This window comes from Ascaphus truei, unplaced genomic scaffold (assembly GCF_040206685.1).
Source record: "Ascaphus truei isolate aAscTru1 unplaced genomic scaffold, aAscTru1.hap1 HAP1_SCAFFOLD_1564, whole genome shotgun sequence".
Taxonomy (NCBI): domain Eukaryota; kingdom Metazoa; phylum Chordata; class Amphibia; order Anura; family Ascaphidae; genus Ascaphus; species Ascaphus truei.
Genome location: NW_027454454.1, coordinates 1 through 17,686, shown reverse-complemented (window position 1 = coordinate 17,686; position 17,686 = coordinate 1). Strand labels below are relative to the sequence as shown.

Below are 17,686 nucleotides of genomic sequence, written 5' to 3'. Positions count from 1 at the left end.
CCTTGACCTGCCTCTCCATGGGGAGGATCCAGAACGACCGCGGCGGGAGCGCCATGTCCTTTCTGCACGTGAGCGAGACCCGGAGCGGCCCCTTCTGGGAGAGGATGGAGACCTGCGACGGACCCACCATCTTCTGTCCTTTCTGGGAGGAGACCGTGAGGCGCCACGCCTGGGAGATGATGGCGAGCGGTCCCTGCGAGTGCGTCTGTCTGTAACTGACTTGGAGCGTGATCTAAAAGCTCTGGGAGGAGTTCTTGCTTTGCGTCTTGGTGGTGTTCTTGAAGTTCCTTTTCTCGGAGGTGACCGGGAAAGGGAACGTCTTTTCTGCAGCTGCCCTTCCTTGGTCGCTGGACGGGAGATGCTTTTTTGTCTTACTGGCGAACCCCGGGAAAGAATCAGAGCAGCTTCGCTTTGTGTCTCTTGAACCATCGCGGATGGGGACTGCTCTCGGAGGCTCACGTCTCAGGGGGTCGGAAAGTTTCCCTTGCTGGACCGGAGACACAACCCGTCGTATGGGTGGCGGATCAGACTTCACCTTTGAAGTTGGCTCTAAACGACTGGATGGAGAGCGCTCACCGGAACAACTGCGTTGGCTGGATGAATCCGAATCGCTGTCTTCGGAGGATGAATCGGAGCTGCTGGGCTTTGTGGAAATGTCCATCTTGTCTTGCTCCTTGCGTGGGGATATGGAACGGCTCCTGTGTGGAGTTGGAGATTTGGGGCTGCCCTGTCTCAGTGATTCTTTGATCTCTGGTCTAGGAGACTTTGAGGTGCTCGCATCATTGGAAGGATCTACTTTCTCACAAATTACAAGCGAGGGGAGCCAGCTTTGACTCGGGGACATGCTAACCTTATTGCTTGGAGGAGACTTTGACCTGCTTCTTAATGGGGTAGCTCTGGACTCGTCACAAACTAGAAAACCTGGGCTTCGGTTTCTTGGGGACATGCTCTTGCGTGAAAGGGGAGACTTCGATGTGCTCCTCCTCTCAGCAGCAGTTATAAATTGCTTGTGGGGCAATGGACGTGAGCGATGTATCCTGTCTTGGCAACTGGCTCATTTTCTGTCCTGAAGGAGAAGGTGATCTACACTTAGGAGTTCCAAGCTTCTCACGTGGAGATACTGGGGAGCCAGAGCTACTGTGCACAGTGAGCAGGCTTGGATCAGCCACTCTTGAAGGAGATATTGATATTTGTGATGGAATTACTGCATTGTTGTTAACTATTTGAAGTGAGGATTCAACTGTATTTTGCTGGGGTGAAGATGCAGGTTTTTCACAACGAATATCTTGTTTGTGGATTGTAGGTGACCTCTGTGGTTCGACATCTGAGAGAGCAAAAGATTTTGCTTTAAGAGCAGAGGATGGGGAAGGACTCTGGCTTGTCCTCAACCTCTTTGATGGAGGCGGTAATGTAGGCATATTTTGCTTTGGTGGAGGGCATGCTTCATCTTCCTCTTCTGAAGAGGAGGATGAGGAGGATGAGGAGGATGATGAAGAGGAGGAGGATGACGAAGATGACGAGGAAGAGGTGGATGAGGAGGAGGAGGGAGAGTCTGATCGTCCCCTCCTGGGCAGAGATTTCTGCGCGTCTTTCGGAACAGGAGAAGATTCGGTTATCTGGTGTTTGGAAACTTTCTCAGAGACTGCACTAGACTCAATGTTGGAGGACAACTGCGCTTCTTTATTGGACTGTGCTGGAGATGCCCTAGATTCGAGAATTGGCTCATGTATCAACTTATCCTGGTGTAACTGAGAAGCTTCGGATCTGGACTCTGTCCCATTTAATCCTGGGCAGAATCTCATTGGAGATGTTGTATTTTCTTCACTTTCTGGCACATTTTGTGATGGAGGTGTTTTTGAACTCTCTTTTTCAAAGGGTGAAGCCAGGTCTTCCAATTTGAAGGGGCTCTCTTTCCACCCTGTACTTGCATGCTTAGGTGCTGTTATGGACCAATCAGTATTCTCAGGGGAGGACCCTGTACGGCTTTTAGATGGATGGCTTATAGTTTTAGACCATGTTAAAGGGTCTTTGTTTAGAAGGGGAGAGCCTGGAGGTTTCTGGGCCATTTCTTGTGGTGATGTTGGATTTAATACAAGTGGCTGATCTGGAGTTCTCTTTGATGTCGGAGACCCAGACTTACTGGCTCGTGAATCAACTGTAGATGTGGCCACATGCTCTGATGAACCAAACAAGGTTTTGAGAGGTGGCGTCTTAGGCTTCTCTTCAAGCTCTGAAAATGTCCCGGACCTGGCTTTTTGCTGAAGCGACATATACCTAGTTTCATGTTCTGAACATGTTTTGCTAGGAGAAGTCTTAGACTTGGATTCCAGGTCGGATGAAGTACCAGAACTGGGTTTGAATGGAGGTGTCTTAGAACTGGCATCATGTTCCAGTAATGACCAAGAACGATCTTTGCCTCGAGATGTCCTGGAGTTAGCTTCTCGCTCCGATGATGACCCAGAACTAGATTTGCGTTGAGATATCCTGGATGTAGCCTCCCGTTCTGATAACCCAGAACTAGCTTTGTGCTGAGGTGGCCTGGATGTAGTATCCTGATCAGATGATGAACCAGAAGTAGCCTTAGGTTGAGGTGGCCTGGATTTAGTCTCTCGTTCTGATGACCCAGAACTAGCTTTGCGCGCAGGTGGCCTGGATCTACATTCCCGTTCTGATGATGACCTAGAACTAGTTTTACGCTGAAGTCGCCTGGATTTAGGTTCCTGTTCAGATGATGACCCTTCACTAATTTTGTGCGGAGATGATCTGGATTTAGTCGCACATTCTGAAGACTCAAATCTCTCCTTGCGTTTGGATTGCACAGATCTAGCCTCGTGTTCTGAAGATGATCCAGAATTACCTTTGTGTTGAGGCTTAGATTTTGTTTCACGGTCAGGAGAGGACCTTATTTTACGTTGAGGTGGCTTAGACTTGGATTCACGTTCTGAAGATGAACCAGACAGGGCTTTGAGCCGAGATGGCTTCAATCTTGCATCACGTTCTGAAGATGACCCAGAACTAGCCTTGTGACAGGACAACCTTTTATCTTCACACTCTGAAGTAGAACTGGAGCTGACCTTATGTTGAGGTGGCTTAGATTTACATTCACGCTCTGATGATGAACCAGATGTGTCTTTGCGCCGAATTTGTTTTGATTTAACTGCAAGCTCTGAAGACTTGTTTTTGTGCTGAGGTGACTTGGGTCTGGATTCACGTTCTGATGACTTAGACCGGTCTTTGCGCTGAAATGTTCGGGATTTATCTTTATACTCCAGTGATGATCTGGACCAATGTTTTTGTGGAGGCGTCTTAGATCCAGACTCACGTTCTGAAGATGATCCAGAGTGGCTGTGTGGGGGTAAAAGGGAGCGTTCTTCTCCTGCACGAGCCAAACCTGACCGAGAAGTCTTCGTGTCAGTTGAAGACTTTGTCAAAACAGGCTGTCCCGGTCGAGGGGATGTTCTGTGTGTCACTAAGTTTTCCAGCGTCAGACTCTGGAGTGGAGACATTGACGATTTTGGACGCGAGAAGCTGGATTGATCTTTAGCTTTCACTCTTGCACTCTCACCAGTAGAGATCCCTGTGCTACTTCTACGAGGGGACAGGGAGTCCCTGTCTTCAGCAGACTTGCTTGTACGTGAAGTTTGTGAAGCAGGAGATCTTGACTGGCTTCTATGCCGGGCCTTACTAACTTTACTTGTTGAAGTTCTGGATATCTGTGTCGGGTCAGGAGACAGCCCAAGAGTACTAGACTTCCTTTGTGGCTCCGGAGAGGAGTTGCAACTTTGCCTGCCAGAATTTGGTTTCCCTTCTGTATCTCTTGATGATTTTTGCTCTTTGGGGGTAGGTGACCTTGGAATAATCCGCTTTTGGGGAATTTCAGAGCATGTGCTTTTCTGTTTCTTGGGTGATTTAGAGCAGGATAAGGATCTTCTGGCCGGGCTCCGTGATGGGGACCTCACATGGTCCATAGGAGACACTGAGCGTGATAATGATTTCTTCCTGGAAGATTGAGAGTGTGTCTTCGTTTTAGGAGAAGTTTCCCTCTTCTGTGTGGCTCTGGAATAAGACTGTTGCTTCCGAGGCAAAGAACGGGATCTTGCTCTTTTCATGGGCGTCTGGGAGCGAGATTTGGTCTTTACCGGAGAACGAGTGCGTGACCCAGAGCGCCTGTGTGAGAGCTTTGATCGTGATCCTAACATTTTAATGGGAGTCCTGGAGCGTGACCTGGAATTTTTTGGGGTTCCAGAAGGTGATCGCCTCCGTCTAGTTGATGGAGAACGTGACCTTGCTCGTCTGTGTGGGGTCACAGAACGCGACCTCGCCCGGTGCTGCTCAGGTCTGGACAGAGATTTGTTCCTCTGCTTTAATGATTGTGAACGTGACCTGGCCCTCTTAGGTGGTGAGCGTGTGCGGGATCTTGCTCTTGTATATGGAGACCTAGACCGCGATCTTGCCTTCCTCTGAGGGGAGCGTGTGCGAGAGCTTGCGCGCCTGAATGGAGGAGATCTAGACCGAGACCTTCCTCTGTTCTTAGGAGAGCGGGTGCGTGACCCTGCTCTCTTTGGAGGTGTTTTAGACCGAGACTTGGCCCTCCTGTTTGGTGATCTGGGTTTCCCCCATCGCCGTGGCGATCTGGATCTATCCTGGTATTGACGCGGGGGAGTCCGTGACACAGATCTTAACCGACGCTGTGGTGTCTTCGACCTGGTCTTACTTGGGGGAGTCACGGATGGAGACCGCGCTTTTCTTGGTGGAGACCTAGCCTTCCATTGGGGTGTCTTAGACCGTGCCCTCCTTGGGGGTGACCTGGAAGGTGTCCTGGCCTTGCGTGGAGGGGTCTTGGATCGGGCCCTCCTTGGCAGTGTCTTGGAAAGGGACCGATCCTTCTTTGGTGGAGTCCTGGACTTGCCTTTTCTCTGGGGACTGCTGGATAGGCTTCTCCTCACAGAAACGCTGCTGTGGGTGGCAAGTTTGGCCGGTGAGGCCTTTGACCTTCTTTCCTTTGTCGGAGTCACGGACCTCCCTTTCTTCAAATCACTTGCACCCTGCTCTAACTTGGAGCCTTCTTTCTCCTTTCCATCTATACAGCCTTCTTTTACTCTTCCCTTATCCGACCCTTCGCTCTCCGAGGTTGAGGAGGATGAAGAGGAAGAAGATGAGGACGAGGACGAGGAGTGGACACTCGCTGAACTCTTCTTGCTGGGAGCTCCTAGAGAATGTCTCATACCGGAATCTTTTTCCTGCCCTGGAGAAGTCTCTTTGCGCCCTCTTTTTGGTGAGGTTTTCCCTTTGGACAAACTCCTTTCCCTTCTGGGCTGTCCCTTACTAGCAGCAGATGTCCTGCGCTCTGGAGAACGGGCCCCTGACTTGCCCTCCTTGTCCTCCACACCCTTCTCCTTGGAGCGGCGTTCCTGTGGACTACCCTGTACTCCCCTCTTCCGGGACAGTATGGCAACTGCGGGAGATTCTTCCCGAGCCACGGGGCGGGGCGGGTTCCTCTCAGACGCGACGTCCTTCTCTCGGGGCTTGTGATCGCGCTTATCGAGCTCTCGGGCGCCCCCATGTTCGCTCCGTCTCACAGGGGACGTGGCGGCGGGGCGGTCTCGGTTATCAGACTCTTTCATGAATGACTTCTGAGAATAAAAAAGGGTAAGAGGAAAGGGTTATAAAACACGGGGAAGGAAACAGCATTAAATACTGGCGACCAGTCAACTTACAACAAATCTATACAGACAACATGGATTCAAAGTCAAGCCGCGAGGGGAGAGACCTCCGGACTGGCCAGGAAAGACAGAATCAATATCAAACCCTGGTCAACCCGAACTCCACCTTCTGCTCCCGCACCTGACGGGAGCCATCATTTCTCCGGAGCACACACCAATGGTCTCCGCTTATCTGCTAATGCCACAATTACAGGAGCTGGACAGCGCTACGGCTGTGCAGCGCGGACAGTGCCAGCGCTACGGCTGTGCAGCGCGGACAGTGCCAGCCCTACGGCTGTGCAGCGCGGACAGTGCCAGCCCTACGGCTGTGCAGCGCGGACAGTGCCAGCGCTACGGCTGTGCAGCGCGGACAGTGCCAGCGCAACGGCTGTGCAGCGCGGACAGTGCCAGGCCGAGCCGTGCAGCGCGGACAGTGCCAGCGCTACGGCTGTGCAGCGCGGACAGTGCCAGCGCTACGGCTGTGCAGCGCGGACAGTGCCAGCGCTACGGCTGTGCAGCGCGGACAGTGCCAGCGCTACGGCTGTGCAGCGCGGACAGTGCCAGGCCGAGCCGTGCAGCGCGGACAGTGCCAGGCCGAGCCGTGCAGCGCGGACAGTGCCAGCCCTACGGCTGTGCAGCGCGGACAGTGCCAGGCCGAGCAGCGCGGACAGTGCCAGCGCTACGGCTGTGCAGCGCGGGCAGTGCCAGGCCGAGCCGTGCAGCGCGGGCAGTGCCAGGCCGAGCCGTGCAGCGCGGGCAGTGGCAGGCCGAGCCGTGCAGCGCGGGCAGTGCCAGGCCGAGCCGTGCAGCGCGGGCAGTGCCAGGCCGAGCCGTGCAGCGCGGGCAGTGGCAGGCCGAGCCGTGCAGTGCCAGGCCGAGCCGTGCAGCGCGGACAGTGGCAGGCCGAGTCGTGCAGTGCCAGGCCGAGCCGTGCAGCGCGGACAGTGGCAGGCCGAGCCGTGCAGTGCCAGGCCGAGCCGTGCAGCACGGGCAGTGCCAGGCCGAGCCGTGCAGTGCCAGGCCGAGCCGTGCAGCGCGGACAGTGGCAGGCCGAGCCGTGCAGTGCCAGGCCGAGCCGTGCAGCGCGGACAGTGGCAGGCCGAGCCGTGCAGTGCCAGGCCGAGCCGTGCAGCACGGGCAGTGCCAGGCCGAGCCGTGCAGTGCCAGGCCGAGCCGTGCAGCGCGGACAGTGGCAGGCCGAGCCGTGCAGTGCCAGGCCGAGCCGTGCAGCACGGGCAGTGCCAGGCCGAGCCGTGCAGCGCGGACAGTGCCAGGCCGAGCCGTGCAGCGCCAGGCCGAGCCGTGCAGCGCCAGGCCGAGCCGTGCAGCGCGGACAGCGCCTGGCGGAGATGGCCAGCCCTACGGCTATGCAGCGCCAGTGGAGGTGGTGTACTCACATCCTTGTGCGCTCTCTCTCCCGGGCTCCGGCCGCGCTCATTTCTTGGGTCTCTCTTGGGAGACACCGATCTCTTTCTGTCCGGGGTCTCTCTTGCCGTGTTGGAATTTCTGCGCCGGTTGGATTTGCTTCTGGACCTGTGGACGAGCGGTTACCAAAGTTATTCCCCCTGGGGTCAGCTCGGACCTTCCACATTCCCGCGCAGCAGCACACGGCGCGGCGCATCTGCAGGCCGATTCCTGGCTACATTACGCATGCGCCGCACGTGAACGTTCCACAGAAAGTACCTGCTCCGGGACCTGCTGTTGTCTGGGGAAGAGGAGGAAGAGCGATCCATCTGCCGCGGGGAGCGTCTGGGAGACCTACAAGGATAGGAGAGCGTCAGTGTGCCACGGGGGAGGGGCTGGGAGAGCGTCAGTGTGCCACGGGGGAGGGGCTGGGAGAGCGTCAGTGTGCCACGGGGGAGGGGCTGGGAGAGCGCCAGTGTGCCACGGGGGAGGGGCTGGGAGAGCGCCAGTGTGCCACGGAGGAGGGGCTGGGAGAGCGCCAGTGTGCCGCGGGGGAGGGGCTAGGAGTCCGTGGTGCCGCGGGGGAGGGGCTGAGAGAGAGTCCGTGGTGCCGCGGGGGAGGGGCTGGGAGAGTCCGTGGTGCCGCGGGGGAGGGGCTGGGAGAGTCCGTGGTGCCGCGGGGGAGGGGCTGGGAGAGTCCGTGGTGCCGCGGGGGAGGGGCTGGGAGAGTCCGTGGTGCCGCGGGGGAGGGGCTGGGAGAGTCCGTGGTGCTGCGGGGGAGGGGCTGGGAGAGTCCGTGGTGCCGCGGGGGAGGGGCTGGGAGAGTCCGTGGTGCTGCGGGGGAGGGGCTGAGAGAGAGTCCGTGGTGCCTCATCAGGGAGATCTCCAAGGAACAGGGCGGGGACCATATGGGACCATACTCCCCAGGCAGATCTCCAAAGAAGAAGGCAAAGCGTGAAGCAGAGCGGGGACCCCCGATGTGGGGACTGGGACCCCCGATGTGGGGGCGGGGACCCCCGATGTGGGGACTGGGACCCCCGATGTGGGGACTGGGACCCCCGATGTGGGGGCGGGGACCCCCGATGTGGGGGCGGGGACCCCCGATGTGGGGGCGGGGACCCCCGATGTGGGGACTGGGACCCCCGATGTGGGGACTGGGACCCCCGATGTGGGGACTGGGACCCCCGATGTGGGGGCGGGGACCCCCGATGTGGGGGCGGGGACCCCCGATGTGGGGGCGGGGACCCCCGATGTGGGGACGGGGACCCCCGATGTGGGGACTGGGACCCCCGATGTGGGGGCTGGGACCCCCGATGTGGGGGCTGGGACCCCCGATGTGGGGGCTGGGACCCCCGATGTGGAGGCGGGGACCCCCGATGTGGGGGCGGGGACCCCCGATGTGGGGGCGGGGACCCCCGATGTGGGGACTGGGACCCCCGATGTGGGGGCGGGGACCCCCGATGTGGGGGCGGGGACCCCCGATGTGGGGACTGGGACCCCCGATGTGGGGGCGGGGACCCCCGATGTGGGGGCGGGGACCCCCGATGTGGGGGCGGGGACCCCCGATGTGGGGACTGGGACCCCCGATGTGGGGACTGGGACCCCCGATGTGGGGGCGGGGACCCCCGATGTGGGGGCGGGGACCCCCGATGTGGGGGCGGGGACCCCCGATGTGGGGGCGGGGACCCCCGATGTGGGGGCTGGGACCCCCGATGTGGGGGCTGGGACCCCCGATGTGGGGACTGGGACCCCCGATGTGGGGGCTGGGACCCCCGATGTGGAGGCGGGGACCCCCGATGTGGGGGCGGGGACCCCCGATGTGGGGACTGGGACCCCCGATGTGGGGGCGGGGACCCCCGATGTGGGGGCTGGGACCCCCGATGTGGGGACTGGGACCCCCGATGTGGGGACTGGGACCCCCGATGTGGGGGCGGGGACCCCCGATGTGGGGGCGGGGACCCCCGATGTGGGGGCGGGGACCCCCGATGTGGGGGCGGGGACCCCCGATGTGGGGACTGGGACCCCCGATGTGGGGGCGGGGACCCCCGATGTGGGGGCTGGGACCCCCGATGTGGGGGCTGGGACCCCCGATGTGGAGGCGGGGACCCCCGATGTGGGGGCTGGGACCCCCGATGTGGGGGCGGGGACCCCCGATGTGGGGGCTGGGACCCCCGATGTGGGGGCGGGGAGGTGGGCACGCTGTCTGCGCACCGCTTCTTTTTCTTCTCCTTGCTTTTGCGTTTGCTTTTGGGGCTGGCAGACCTGGGAAAGAAGACACAAAACCGGAATGTTCTCTGTGTTCAGGAGCCAAACCAGCCCACAGGACCCCCCAAGGACCCCCAAGGACCCCCAAGGACCCCGGTGACCGCACCCCGGCCACTGACACGGTCTCACCTGTGCTTCCTCTTCTTGGAGTCAGACTCGGACCTGGAAATGAAGCAGACGAAGAACGCACGGATTAGTCACGCGGGGGTGGGGGGGGATATTGGGGGATTAGTCACGCGGGGGTGGGGGGGGATATTGGGGGATTAGTCACGCGGGGGTGGGAGGGGGGGATATTGGGGGATTAGTCACGCGGGGGTGGGAGGGGGGGATATTGGGGGATTAGTCACGCGGGGGTGGGAGGGGGGGATATTGGGGGATTAGTCACGCGGGGGTGGGAGGGGGGGATATTGGGGGATTAGTCACGCGGGGGTGGGGGGGGATATTGGGGGATTAGTCACGCGGGGGTGGGGGGGGATATTGGGGGATTAGTCACGCGGGGGTGGGGGGGATTAGTCACGCGGGGGTGGGGGGGGATATTGGGGGATTAGTCACGCGGGGGTGGGGGGGATTAGTCACGCGGGGGTGGGGGGGATATTGGGGGATTAGTCACGCGGGGGTGGGGGGGATATTGGGGGATTAGTCACGCGGGGGTGGGGGGGGATTAGTCACACGAGGTGGGGGGGTGGGGAGGATATTGGGGGATTAGTCACGCGGGGGTGGGGGTGAGGGGGATTAGTCACGCGGGGGTGGGAGGGGGGGATATTGGGGGATTAGTCACGCGGGGTGGGGGGGATATTGGGGGATTAGTCACGCGGGGGTGGGGGGATTAGTCACGCGGGGGTGGGGGGGATATTGGGGGATTAGTCATGCGGGGGTGGGGGGGATTAGTCACGCGGGGGTGGGGGGGTGGGGGGGATATTGGGGGATTAGTCACGTGGGGGTGGGGGTGAGGGGGATTAGTCACGCGGGGGTGGGAGGGGGGGATATTGGGGGATTAGTCACGCGGGGTGGGGGGGGATATTGGGGGATTAGTCACGCGGGGGTGGGGGGGATTAGTCACGCGGGGGTGGGGGGATATTGGGGGATTAGTCACGCGGGGGTGGGGGGGGATTAGTCACGCGGGGGTGGGGGGGATTAGTCACGCGGGGTGGGGGTGAGGGGGATTAGTCACGCGGGGGTGGGGGGGATTAGTCACACGGGGGTGGGGGGGATTAGTCACACGGGGGTGGGGGGGATTAGTCACGCGGGGGTGGGGGTGATTAGTCACGCGGGGGTGGGGGTGATTAGTCACGCGGGGAGGGGGGTATATTGGGGGATTAGTCACGCAGGGATGGGGGTGATTAGTCACGCGGGGAGGGGGGGTATATTGGGGGATTAGTCACGCGGGGGTGGGGGGGATTAGTCACGCGGGGAGGGGGGGTATATTGGGGGATTAGTCACGCGGGGGTGGGGGGGATTAGTCACGCGGGGGTGGGGGGGATTAGTCACGCGGGGAGGGGGGGGTATATTGGGGGATTAGTCACGCGGGGGTGGGGGGGATATTGGGGGATTAGTCACGCGGGGGTGGGGGGGGATTAGTCACGCGGGGGTGGGGGGGATTAGTCACGCGGGGGTGGGGGGGGGGGGACATTGGGGGTGTAGGCCGCGCAGGCGTTACCTGTGCTTGCGAGACTTGGACTTCTTGTGGCTCGGGGAGCGGCTGGAAGACCTGTGGGAGAGGACAGGTGATTAGGAGGAAACATTCCCCACGGCCGACAGATCTCTGGCGATGACCAGTAAACTACGGAGAAAGAAAGAGCCAGAGCCACGGGAGCCACCTGTGTGTACCAGGCCAGCCCCCCGCCCGCGCTGCCACGCGCTGCCTTACACTCACCGGCCACGCGCTCCCTTACACTCACCGGCCACGCGCTCCCTTACACTCACCGGCCACGCGCTCCCTTACACGCGCTGCCACGCGCTCCCTTACACTCACCGGCCACGCGCTCCCTTACACGCGCTGCCACGCGCTCCCTTACACTCACCGGCCACGCGCTCCCTTACACGCGCTGCCACGCGCTCCCTTACACGCGCTGCCACGCGCTCCCTTACACTCACCGGCCACGCGCTCCCTTACACTCACCGGCCACGCGCTCCCTTACACGCGCTGCCACGCGCTCCCTTACACTCACCGGCCACGCGCTCCCTTACACGCGCTGCCACGCGCTCCCTTACACGCGCTGCCTCGCGCTCCCTTACACTCACTGGCCACGCGCTCCCTTACACGCGCTGCCACGCGCTCCCTTACACGCGCTGCCACGCGCTCCCTTACACGCGCTGCCACGCGCTCCCTTACACTCACCGGCCTTACACTCACCGGCCACGCGCTCCCTTACACGCGCTGCCACGCGCTCCCTTACACTCACCGGCCACGCGCTCCCTTACACGCGCTCCCTTACACGCGCTGCCACGCGCTCCCTTACACTCACTGGCCACGCGCTCCCTTACACGCGCTCCCTTACACGCGCTGCCACGCGCTCCCTTAGACGCGCTGCCACGCGCTCCCTTACACGCGCTGCCACGCGCTCCCTTACACGCGCTCCCTTACACGCGCTCCCTTACACGCGCTCCCTTACACGCGCTCCCTTACACTCACCGGCCACGCGCTCCCTTACACGCGCTGCCACGCGCTCCCTTAGACGCGCTGCCACGCGCTCCCTTAGACGCGCTGCCACGCGCTCCCTTACACTCACCGGCCACGGTCCTTCTTTTTCTTCTTCTTCTTGTGTTTGGCGGGAGAGGGGGAGCGGGAGCTGCCGGAGGCGGCCGCAAAACTGCAACAAACAAAGTCCATGAACCCCCAGCCCAAAATAACAGCGCCCGCCCCCCCAAAATAACAGCGCCCGCCCCCACCCCCAAAATAACAGCGCCCCCCCCCAGAATAACAGCGCCCGCCACCCCCCCCAAAATAACAGCGCCCGCCCCCCCAGAATAACAGCACCCGCCCCCCCAGAATAACAGCGCTCCCCCCCAGAATAACAGCGCCCGCCCCCCCAAAATAACAGCGCCCGCCCCCACCCCCAAAATAACAGCGCCCCCCCCCAGAATAACAGCGCCCGCCACCCCCCCCAAAATAACAGCGCCCGCCCCCCCAGAATAACAGCACCCGCCCCCCCAGAATAACAGCGCTCCCCCCCAGAATAACAGCGCCCGCCACCACCCCCAAAATACCAGCACCCGCCCCCCCAAAATAACAGCGCCCGCCCCTGTGACGGTAGGGAGGGTTTGGCCCGGGATTAACGGGGTTACCCCCCAAGGGCCCCCCTCTAACCTCGCCAGGGAGACAAGGGGTTAACTGGGCTGAGGCCCAGAACTGTGACTTAACCCTTGTTAAATAACATGAAAATGCTTATTCCCCTGTGTAAATGTATTCTCCCCTGTTTCCCTGTCCCATTGTAATGTCTGGGTTAATCAGTGTTTGCATAACACACACACTGGGTCATCAGGGGTTAACTGTGTAAGCCCAGTGGGCTAGTTAATGCGTTATCTGTGTATTCCCTTTGCCTCATGGGCCTGCAACTGCCTGTGTCAGAGTGTAAGTGATGTCTGGAACATGAGGGGAAAGGGGGGGGGGGGGAATATTTTAACCTGTCTTGCCTGCCAGCGAGGTATTCTGAGCTGGGGTCTCAGAGAAGAGAAGGTTTTAGCCCCCCACATGATAGATGCAGATGGGGGACATATATTTTTGATAAAGTGACTTTTTGCAGTTTGTGGAAATGTCCAGAAACCAAATGGTTTGCCTCATCTGAGTCTAGCACTTGCCTATGCACGCTTCCTCTCTCCCAGTGCATATCAAAAGGGAGGTGTGAACTGAAGGCCAGATTGGAGCCTGGCTTCCCAGGGGAATTGTTTATGCAATAGCCCACTTCAAAAGGTTTTATTGATGGGGCCAGGGGGGGGGGGGGGCTACCCCCAACAGGATATCAAAAGTGAGTAACTTTATTAAATATAAGAATATTATGAGATGTCCTTGGCTGAACCAGCTAAGAATTACATAAGTGTATTGGCGGGAGTCAGCCGATCTTTGGGAGTCTACACACTGTATATGTACCTGCTGCTAACTGCCAGATATTAATATCTCTATTAATGTTCATATTACAATGTAATTTTTGGTCTTTCTGCGACCGTCGGGTGCCACAGACCGTAGTAATATATCTCACCTGACTGTGTGTATTACGGAACGGAAGTTATACAATGATTTGCAGTAAATATGAAATTTTGGTTGAGTCTGAGAAACTGCAGCCCCCCTGCTATGATAATGAGCAGGAAAGGAGAATTTACAAGCCTGGTCATCAAAGACCAGATTGCTAATTGTTATGCTAGCCGTCGCGGCACCTAGGGAAAGAGATGAGCTTGAAATGGTATATAAGTCAAAGCCACCCTCTACCCAAGTTGTTCATGCTGTTCATTGTTCTGCATGCAAATGATCTTCATGCATGCACGTGTCCTGCCTGTTTTGCTGTGATGTCAGCTGAACTATGGAAGAAGTGGCAGGCTGTGATCCTGCTGGGCTTCTTGCCATAATCTTTACGTAAGTGTCTATATTTTGCCGGTTATTTGTACATATTTGCTGTGTTCACCTTTATCAAGGAATAAAATCACTTTATTATATCTTAAGTCTCGTCCCAGTTCAAACCCAGGTATATATATATATTTATATATATAGTTTTTGGTGTACAATTACAGCCTGTCGCAAGCTCTCGTGACAGCCCCCCCAAAATAACAGCGCACGCCCCCCAAAATAACAGCGCCCGCCCCCTCAAAATAACAGCGCCCGCTCCCCCAAAATAACAGCGCCCGCCCCCCCCAAAATAACAGCGCCCGCCCCCCCCAAAATAACAGCGCACGCCCCCCAAAATAACAGCGCCCGCCCCCCCAAAATAACAGCGCCCGCCCCCCCCAAAATAACAGCGCCCGCCCCCCCAAAATAACAGCGCCCGCCCCCCCCAAAATAACAGCGCCCGCCTCCCCCAAAATAACAGCGCCCGCCTCCCCCAAAATAACAGCGCCCGCCCCCTCCCAAAATAACAGCGCCCGCCCCCCCCAAAATAACAGCGCCCGCCCCCCACAAAATGTCCCAGCAGGCCACGGACCCAAACATGATAGATATGTACGCGTCCCCCCGTGTGATGACACAGCGCTGTATGAGCGCGTCCCCCCGTGTGATGACACGGCGCTGTATGAGCGCGTCCCCCCGTGTGATGACACGGCGCTGTATGAGCGCGTCCCCCCGTGTGATGACACGGCGCTGTATGAGCGCGTCCCCCCGTGTGATGACACGGCGCTGTATGAGCGCGTCCCCCCGTGTGATGACACGGCGCTGTATGAGCGCGTCCCCCCGTGTGATGACACGGCGCTGTATGAGCGCGTCCCCCCGTGTGATGACACGGCGCTGTATGAGCTCGTCCCCGTGTGATGACGCGGCGCTGTATAAGCGCGTCCCCGTGATGACGCGGCGCTGTATGAGCGCGTCCCCGTGTGATGACGCGGCGCTGTATGAGCGCGTCCCCGTGTGATGACGCGGCGCTGTATGAGCGCGTCCCCGTGTGATGACGCGGCGCTGTATGAGCGCGTCCCCGTGTGATGACGCGGCGCTGTATGAGCGCGTCCCCGTGTGATGACGCGGCGCTGTATGAGCGCGGCCCCGTGTGATGACGCGGCGCTGTATGAGCGCGGCCCCGTGTGATGACGCGGCGCTGTATGAGCGCGTCCCCGTGTGATGACGCGGCGCTGTATGAGCGCGTCCCCGTGTGATGACGCGGCGCTGTATGAGCGCGTCCCCGTGTGATGACGCGGCGCTGTATGAGCGCGTCCCCGTGTGATGACGCGGCGCTGTATGAGCGCGTCCCCGTGTGATGACGCGGCGCTGTATGAGCGCGTCCCCGTGTGATGACACGGCGCTGTATGAGCACGTCTCCGTGTGATGACACGCGCTGTATGAGCGCGGCCCTGTGTGATGACGCGGCGCTGTATGAGCGCGTCCCCGTGTACACGCGCTGTATGAGCGCGTCCCCGTGTGACACGCGCTGTATGAGCGCGTCCCCGTGTGATGACACGCGCTGTATGAGCGCGTCCCCGTGTGATGACACGCGCAGGCCCTGCGTTACCTGTACTGTTTCTGCTGCTCCTGCTGCTTTGCCGCCGCTGCCGCCGCCCTGCGGTTGGGGTCGAAGCTGCTGCCGTCCACGTAGCTCTCGCTGATCCCAAAGGCCGCCCGCAGCCGCTCGTTCTTCTTCTCGTTCGCTTCAGCCAGCTGGTGAGTCTCTGAAACACTAAGGCAGGGGGGGAGTGAGGAGCGCAGAGAGAGGCGCGAGAGAGAGCGAGAGAGCTCGAGAGCGCGCGAGAGCTCGAGAGCGAGAGCGCGCGAGAGAGAGCGAGAGCGCGCGAGAGAGAGCGAGAGCGCGCGAGAGAGAGCGAGAGCCGCGAGAGAGAGCGAGAGCGCGGCGGAGAGAGCCGAGAGGGCGAGAGCGCGCGCGAGAGAGAGCGAGAGCGCGCGAGAGAGAGCGAGAGCGCGCGAGAGAGAGCCGAGAGCGCGCGAGAGCGCGCGAGAGAGAGCGAAGAGCGCGCGAGAGAGAGCGAGAGCGCGCGAGAGAGAGCGAGAGCGCGCGAGAGAGAGCGAGAGCGCGCGAGAGAGAGCGAGAGCGCGCGAGAGAGAGCGAGAGCGCGCGAGAGAGAGCGAGAGCGCGCGAGAGAGAGCGAGAGCGCGCGAGAGAGAGCGAGAGCGCGCGAGAGAGAGCGAGAGCGCGCGAGAGAGAGCGAGAGCGGCGAGAGAGAGGCGAGAGCGAGAGAGAGAGCGAGAGCGCGCGCGAGAGCGCGGAGAGAGGAGCGAGCAGAGAGAGCGAGAGAGCGCACGCGAGAGAGCGAGGAGCGCGCGAGCCGAGAGAGCGAGAGCGCGCGAGCGAGAGAGCGAGAGCCGAGAGAGGAGAGAGCGAGCCGAGAGAGAGAGAGAGCCGAGAGAGAGAGAGAGAGCCGAGAGAGAGCCGAGAGAGAGAGAGAGAGCGAGCCGAGAGAGAGAGAGCCGAGAGAGAGCCGAGAGAGAGAGCGAGCCGAGAGAGAGCGAGCCGAGAGAGAGAGAGCGAGCCGAGAGAGAGAGAGAGGAGCCGAGAGAGAGAGAGAGAGCCGAGAGAGAGAGAGCGAGCCGAGAGAGAGAGAGCGAGCCGAGAGAGAGAGCCGAGAGGAGAGAGCCGAGAGAGAGAGAGCGAGCCGAGAGAGAGAGCGAGCCGAGAGAGAGAGCGAGCCGAGAGAGAGAGAGAGCGAGCCGAGAGAGAGAGCGAGCCGAGAGAGAGCCGAGAGAGAGAGCGCGAGCCGAGAGAGAGAGAGCCGAGAGAGAGAGAGCGAGCCGAGAGAGAGAGCCGAGAGAGAGCCGAGAGAGAGAGAGCCGAGAGAGAGAGAGCGAGCCGAGAGAGAGAGAGCGAGCCGAGAGAGAGAGAGCGAGCCGAGAGAGAGAGCCGAGAGAGAGAGCCGAGAGAGAGAGCGAGCCGAGAGAGAGAGAGAGAGCGAGCCGAGAGAGAGAGCGAGCAGAGAGAGAGCGAGCCGAGAGAGAGAGAGCGAGCCGAGAGAGAGAGAGCGAGCCGAGAGAGAGAGAGCGAGCCGAGAGAGAGAGAGCGAGCCGAGAGAGAGAGAGCGAGGCCGAGAGAGAGCCGAGAGAGCGCGAGCCGAGAGAGCGAGCCGAGAGAGAGAGAGCGAGCCGAGAGAGAGGAAAGCGAGCCGAAGAGAGCACGAGCCGAGAGAGAGCGAGCCGAGAGAGAGAGCGAGAGAGCGCGAGCCGAGAGAGAGCCAGAGCCGAGAGAGCGCGAGCCGAGAGAGAGAGCCAGAGCCGAGAGAGAGCCAGAGCCGAGAGAGAGAGAGCCGAGAGAGAGAGCCAAGAGAGAGAGAGAGAGAGAGAGAGAGAGAGAGCCGAGAGAGAGAGAGAGAGCCGAGAGAGCCAAGAGAGAGCGAACACGTGTGACAGACTTGGGATGCGTGTAGAGAGACAGACACGCTGGTGACACGTACTTGGCTCTCTGCTTCTCCTCCTCTTTGCTCATGGTCAGGTCTTTCTCCTGCAGCATCAGCCTAAACGTGGCAACCTTCTCCTGGATCTCAGGCTCGCTGTACCTGCAGGAGGAGGGGAGGCGCTTATACAGGGGGGAACGTATACAGGGGGGAACTTATACAGGGAGGGAGCGAGGAGGCGCTCATACAGGGGGGGAGCGAGGAGGCGCTCATACAGGGAGGGAGCGAGGAGGCGCTTATACAGGGAGGGAGCGAGGAGGCGCTCATACAGGGGGGTGAGCACG

At 60.2% G+C, this 17,686-nt stretch overlaps 2 protein-coding genes across 2 annotated transcripts; both read right to left on the bottom strand.

The window, feature by feature from the left end:
* Positions 1-86: 86 nt before the first annotated feature.
* LOC142476314 (uncharacterized) lies at positions 87-946 on the bottom strand. Its single transcript, XM_075581765.1, has one exon. The coding sequence runs from the start codon at positions 944-946 to the stop codon at positions 233-235; it is 714 nt and encodes a 237-aa protein (XP_075437880.1). The 3' UTR covers positions 87-232.
* Positions 947-986: 40 nt separating this feature from the next.
* On the bottom strand, positions 987-17,499 carry LOC142476313 (uncharacterized). The gene is made up of 9 exons (XM_075581764.1): positions 17,403-17,499; positions 15,515-15,679; positions 12,101-12,181; positions 11,029-11,079; positions 9,501-9,533; positions 9,318-9,368; positions 7,386-7,460; positions 7,100-7,235; positions 987-5,633 (listed from the first exon to the last, which is right to left on the bottom strand). The coding sequence occupies exons 1-9, from the start codon at positions 17,456-17,458 to the stop codon at positions 987-989; spliced, it is 5,295 nt and encodes a 1,764-aa protein (XP_075437879.1). The 5' UTR covers positions 17,459-17,499.
* Between the last annotated feature and the right edge of the window lie 187 nt (positions 17,500-17,686).